Source organism: Actinia tenebrosa, unplaced genomic scaffold (assembly GCF_029948245.1).
Source record: "Actinia tenebrosa isolate PJP-AT-01 unplaced genomic scaffold, QUT_ActTen_1.0 PGA_scaffold8__29_contigs__length_14323225, whole genome shotgun sequence".
NCBI lineage: Eukaryota > Metazoa > Cnidaria > Anthozoa > Actiniaria > Actiniidae > Actinia > Actinia tenebrosa.
The window spans coordinates 7,910,799-7,917,579 of record NW_028292585.1 but is presented as its reverse complement, the minus strand read 5'-3'; the positions used below and the strand labels follow the sequence as shown (position 1 = coordinate 7,917,579).

At 37.1% G+C, this 6,781-nt stretch overlaps 1 protein-coding gene across 1 annotated transcript; it reads right to left on the bottom strand.

The window, feature by feature from the left end:
* Positions 1–52: 52 nt before the first annotated feature.
* LOC116300582 (putative deoxyribonuclease TATDN3) lies at positions 53–3,934 on the bottom strand. Its single transcript, XM_031709471.2, has 9 exons — positions 3,846–3,934; positions 3,232–3,264; positions 3,056–3,129; positions 2,229–2,370; positions 1,610–1,687; positions 1,294–1,325; positions 1,071–1,126; positions 695–888; positions 53–294 (listed from the first exon to the last, which is right to left on the bottom strand). The coding sequence occupies exons 1-9, from the start codon at positions 3,924–3,926 to the stop codon at positions 151–153; spliced, it is 834 nt and encodes a 277-aa protein (XP_031565331.2). The 5' UTR covers positions 3,927–3,934; the 3' UTR covers positions 53–150.
* Positions 3,935–6,781: the final 2,847 nt, after the last annotated feature.

The window sequence follows — 6,781 nt, the reverse complement described above, 5'->3', positions numbered from 1 at the left end:
ACAAGACTTAAATAGAAATGGGATTATGATTGAAGACAAACTTTCTAAAGGCTACCAGTAATTTTATCTATTTATTATATCATTTATTATACATTTATCACTATATATAATTTAAAAACTATAATTTAATGTCTCATATTTAACTTATGTTCATTTTGGCAGAAATTTTGCCAGCTTTGGAAATAGTTTGAGTGCATTTTTAGTTGTTTCTTGAAATACTGTTTCCATGGATACACCCTTTATTCTTGCAATCTCTTTGCAGGAAATCACAATATTTTTGGGTTCATTGCGAGTCTGAAAAAAAAATCAAATGGATGACCAAATTACATGTAAACTGTTCATAAACCGGTTAGTAAAAAAAACCCATTTATTCATTTGAATAACTTATTAATTTATTTGAATAATTTTAATAACTTAATGGTGTCTGCAGGGCTTGCAAACCAGTGACCAGACCCATTGGACTCACAGTGGTGAAAGACAATGTGTAAGCAGCGTATGCCACCCATAAGGGAAGTAGCAAGTTCTCAATTATAAGGGGTAATGTACCATTTCCCCACCAAATCCACAGGAATCCTGCATGAATTAATTAAATGTTGGTGCCAAAAGCAAAGTTTTGGTTTGGCACATGTCCCCCTGTGCCCCCTCCCTACAATAGTGCCACCCATTCTACCCACCCATTTACAAAATATTTTACCTGTTTGACAGGTGATAGTGCAGGAGAATCAGTTTCCAACAAAAGATTTGATAAAGGAACTTGTTTGACCAGTTTTTGTTTTTGCTCAGATCGTACGATAGATGGAGGGATGGAGAAAAAGAAACCAGCCTCTACTCCAGTCAATGCAACAGATGCTCGACCATCAAATGCATGTAGATTAACACGTTTAGCACCTAGCAGTAGATATAAAGTGTTGAAAATTCATCATGTGTTTACAATCATATGCTAGCTTCACACACTTGTCATTATCATTCATCACAAGCATAGCTGTAACATCATGCCCCTAAAAAAAATTAAACATTTCAACCGAGAAATTGACTACATAAGTACAAGAAATTAAAAGCAATCTCCTGACCTTGGTCTTTTAATATCTGTATAACATGTCTTCCTGCAGATCTTGAATGGACATTTCTGGAAAAAGAAATTTGAAAGGTATTAAAAATTTAATATAAAAACGTTCATCAGTCCATCCATCCATGCATTCATCCATGCATTCATCCATGCATTCATCCATGCATTCATCCATGCATTCATCCATACATTCATCCATACTTCAAACTTTGTTCATCAATACATACACAGGAAGATCTAGTTCCATAGCTAGTTGGATCTTCAAAACAAAAGAAAACAAACCAATTAACGATTAGTTATGAAAATCTATAATATCTCCAGTTCTAGTAATTCAGTTGTGTCTAAGATCCATTAATACTTGCCATATCATGGTCCTCCAATAAAATTATATGGTAGTTCTTATAGTACTTCCCCAACCCCATCCCAACACCTGACCCAATGCCCAAAAGAGCTTAGCAAACACAGATTGCTCTTACATTACATAAACTTAAATTAAGGATATACTATATATCAAAGTAAGTAAAAGGCTATATTTGCATTTACCTGTTGAATGAATACTTCTTTTTGGTTGTCTTTGTCTTTGTCTGATTTAATAAATCTTGGGGTAAAATCCAAACCAATCTGTTTCAAAATGAATTGAAATCCTAAATTATATTAAGAAAAATATGTAAAGCTGCTATTATGCAGCTACCGTTACAGTTACCATAATCATTGCTTTTGTTGTGACTGTTGCTGCTGTTATTATCTTCCAACCCCCCAGCCCCCCTCCCCTATCATTGCTAATCATCACCACAAGTACGGCAGTGATGCATCTCAATTGGGTCGAACTGAATTGAATTCATTTGAGAGGAGGGAAGAAAATCCAGAGGACAGGAAAAATCCTCAAAGTCAGAAAGAGAACCAGCCAGCTGTTATTGTTATTGTTGTGACTGTGATTTTTCCTGTTGTTGCTGTTGCTTTTGTTGCTCACATCATGACTGTCGTAGCTGCTGCTGTTGTTGCTGATGCTGTTGTTGCTGCTGTTGCTAATGTTATCAATGTCTTTATTTGTGCTTATAATAACTACAGTGAGTATAATGGATATGTATAGATTATTCAGGCTGCACATGTCATAAATAAATTTATTTTCCTTTCAAGTTCTTAACCAAATGCATTAGCTCACCTCACCAATAGCAAAAAGGTTGTGTTGGTTCTGTCTAATGATGTCTTCGACACCAATCAGATCATCCATAGTCACACTTCTTTCAGGAGTCAATTGCTGAACTGGATGAATACCAAGACATGGGGCAATAAAATCAGGGTACCTTAAAAGAATAGATTAGATTAGAGTGAAGAACTTGCAGTACCTATATGCGTGTACAGTCAATTCAAAAAAATGTTGTTGTCGACCAACTCAAGCCTACGCGACTGGACCGAAAGGAACTCTGGGTAGCAATCATTGAAGCCAAGTTGACTCGCCTCCATAATTTTATCTGACTAGTTATGACTGGTTTACAGCATGAACCTTCGTAGTTGAAGGAGACGTTTTTTTAATGCCTTCATATTTTCGGAATTATGAACTGAATCATAACTACTTTGTTTTTCTTTCCCTAAAGCCAAAGACATGCATTTGATGGATTGTTTCTCACCATTTTTATTTTATTACTAGCGGGAACAATTAATTCAGAACAAATATTTAACTGCTTCAGTGATTTTTACCCATATTCCTTTCGGTCCAGTCACGTAGGCTTGAGCCGGTCGACGACAATGTTTTTTGAATTGACTGTATACCCCCACAATGCATAAAGGCATGCAATGTATAGAGCAAGGTTCACAACGCGACAGGTATACACATGTATGCACAGGGAGGGATAAATCTCCAAAGTCAGTAACTTCTATTGCTTTGTGCATGACACAAGATCAATTAAAATTTAGCAGCTGATTGTTGTGAAGGGAGGAAGACTAGGAAACCAGGAGAAAAACACTTGAAACACAAGAAAAAACCAATACCTTGAAGTAAGATCTAACAACTTTTGAAAGTCACTTTGAAACTCTGTTACACCTACGACGGCAGCAACTCCATTCTAAAATTTTATAAATAACAGAATAAATATCAATTTTGAACACCTAAGTTACAAATGTTTTAGACTTAGTAGGGTCACATGGATTAACAGAAATATTCATACCTTTTGTGCAGCCTTGATGACATCATCTATGTCCTGTAATAATAATTTACATATGATAATAATAAGTTATAATAATAATAAGCATGCATGTGATGTTGTGATGTTTTACAGAGAAGTTAGTGCAGTCCCAAAAAGTGTCCAATACTCACACTCCCCCCCCCTCCCCACCCTACAAAACTACATCCTCCCCACCCTTATGAAATTCCAGCCTCCTCTCATTCCTCTACATGGAAAAACTGTGGGCATTTTCTAAAGTACACACATTAAGGTGTAATATGATTTATGCTGGTCTTTTGTTATATCTATTGTGACTCGTTTTATAGACTGTAAAGCTGGTATATGTTTTTATATATCTGCCACAATTTATATCTGCTAAGGTAAACGCAAGACGTTCAGAGCTAGATAAGGTATGGATAAATTGCATGGATAGTGTCCTACTTTCGTTACTTACAAATACTGAAAGTACAAAATTTAGAAGAGAAATCAAAGTTTTAGGATTCTTTGAAATGCAGGTTCAAGAGAAGTGTAAAAAGACACTAAAACATCTTGTTCAAGATATAAAGTATCTGATATCTGACTGTTCAATCTATATTATTGTATACAAAAACACTTACTTGGCTCAACTCATCAGAATATATGTGAGCATGGCAATCAAAACACGGCGAAATGTTTTCTTGATCCACTTCGTCCGCCATGTTTTCTTCCGATGTTGGTATATGGGCTTCCTGTCCTTTATGAATACACAGGGTACCCATAGCTTAATTTTTGCCACTCGCCTGGACGCGGTAGTTAAGGTGCGGAAGGTGAGAGATTTTCAAAATCCATGCAGTCTCACTTATAATCAGGCATCAAAACTAATTCACCTTTTTAAAATATTGTCCTAACAGCCTCCCCATATTTTATATTTTCTTAATTTCTGTACAGAAAAGTGCAGCTAGCTTGAAGGGAAAATGAGTGCACACATCATGCAAGACTCGTAGCGGAGTCCCTAGACTTTCGCTAAGTACGCCCCCATGTGTACTTATACTGGCGTCGCTCGCTCGCTGCGCTCAACCAATTCCTGCTTCGCTCGAATAAAAACCTCTTGCAGCAGACCTAAGAGGTCGACTTGGGGCGAGTCTAGTCCCTAGCCTTGACCCCCAGTGATTTAATTTTAATCCGTGATTTCAATTTGATACCGTGTATAAATAGTGATCCTATCCTATCCTTTCCCCATATAACGGAGTATTAAGGGGGAGGGGGAGGCGGGGCACGTCGGCTTCCTGTAAGACCAGCTACTGGCTGAAGGTGGGAGTTTAAATTTTGACTGACGGAAGCAAAAACAGATGTCTAGATTTTTAATAGATGGTTGCGAGGCATAATTGCTTCAAAGTTTATTACTACCCTGTGAAAAAACCGGCTCTGGGCTGATTGAACCCAGGGCACAGCTCTCGTATATTGAAATTAAGGGATCGGATCTAGACCTATAGCAAACTCTACTCACATGTGCTCCCGAGTCTGGGAATTGAAGCCGAGACCATAGGCTAGTGCGCAATCGCTACTACACCCTCGATTCCCAACTGACAAAACGACACAAAACATGTTGAACAAGAGCTAATAGAATATATTATATCGATATGTGAACATTAAGACTATTTTACACACAACTGCGAACTACTTTCCTATTCCTATAACAGAATAATTAAAAGATAGATTAACAAGAGATTTAGCTCGACAATATATAAGAGCGCAGACAGCACTTCTTGTGCGCTGTTCCCATTGGCACAAGAGCCTGTTACAAGAAAACTTTACAGAAAATTCAACATTTTCAGAGTAGTAATTTGAAAAAAAATCTAAAAGCGTCGTTACGTAAAGAATATTTCAAAACAGTGGCGGATCCAGGGGGGGTCGAAGGGGTCCACGGAACCCCCCTTGAAGGTTTGATCTTTTAGGTAATAGAAATATGTCTTATATAAATTTTGTTTAAAAGTATCCACAAAGATAATGTTGAACACGAAATGATAGATATTTGCTGTTATAATGTTTAATTTACCTTTAAGTTCCGTTACTAGATAATAAATTAGATGATTAGAGCCAATTATTTGGTCAAACATCGACTAAACAAAAGAGAACTATACACAGTTTAAGAAACGGAACCCCCCTTTGAAAAATCCTGGATCCGCCACTGCAAAATGTTAAACAGAGAAATGTCTCGCTGAAACTTATCTTGTGAAGATGTTATACTCAAGTTTCAGCTTTTACAGCCATGTAACGGCCGCAAGGACAGATCATCCAGTTTAAGCCAAAAGCTTTACAAAAATAAATAGACAAATGGAATCCTATTCACCGTACAGTAAAACTACATTCAATATGGAAAAACTTCCATGCATTTTGTTTTTTTCTTTCCATTTGAACGCCTTCTTGAAAGAGGATTCCAATCCCAATTCCAATCGAACAGTGCATATGCATTAACTTTTGTAATACACCTCTTGTTTTCCCGTTTCAAGCTACATTCCTTGAGTATAATTTCTTTCTTTACTGGTAATCTTCAGATCACAATGTTATAAGCAGTAACACAAAAACAAGGGAAAGGAAAAGTAGCGATCCTTTTGCTTGTATTTGACCTGTTTTCACAATGAAATAAGGACTTGTGCTTGCGAGATCAAGTGGTTGCGAGTAAAGCTAAAGCTACGGACACACGGTGCAACATTGCGCGCACATGCAATTGATGTTGCGAGCCATGACACACGACGCAATTTGTTGCACGCAACGTTGCTGAAGTAGAAAACTATCCTTCTTCAGCAGCATTGTCTGCAATGTTGCACCGTGTGTCTGTGCCATAAAACTAATTCGAAGAATACAGCCAATATTACAGCAAAACTAACAGACACTATATTTTTTGGATACTCTTTGAGGTTCTGTAATTTCATGACTGTTACCCAACATGCACGGTTTTTAGAAAAAGACGCAGGAATGCTTTAACAGTTATGCCCTTTCAACAGTTCTATTAACTATTTGATACTATTTGATAGTTAACGATTTAGGAAAGTATAGATCATCATCTTGTACAAATTTACCAATAATACCCGTAAAGACCCAAGGCCCCACTTGGATTAATTCCAATGACTTTCCCTTCAAGAATATGAATAGAAAATTTACCTCTATCGAATAAAAGGTTAATAAACTTAAACAAACTGAAATTCCCCGAAACCCCCTAAAAAACAAATCAAAAACTTTTCAATTCAGGTGGTCTAAAAATACTTGACAATTTACAAGAGAATTTATCTACATTTGAAATGCTCGTCGCAATCACATCTTGTTTTTTTCTCCTTGAAACCTTTTCTTTTTTCTCTCTTTCTTTGTTCAAGAACGCGCGCAATCAAGAAGCACTGATATATTAGCCATTCGGAGGTTGAAGAAAAAGCTGGGTCGAGTTGGTATTGCAGTGCATTGTGGGACTGTTTTAGGAGACACATTTCCAAGATGGCGTCTATTTGGTCCCTAGACTCTTCCACAGTCTCTCGCTCGTCCGTTCCGTCTCCACGCTTAGAGACTGTAACGGTACAATGAC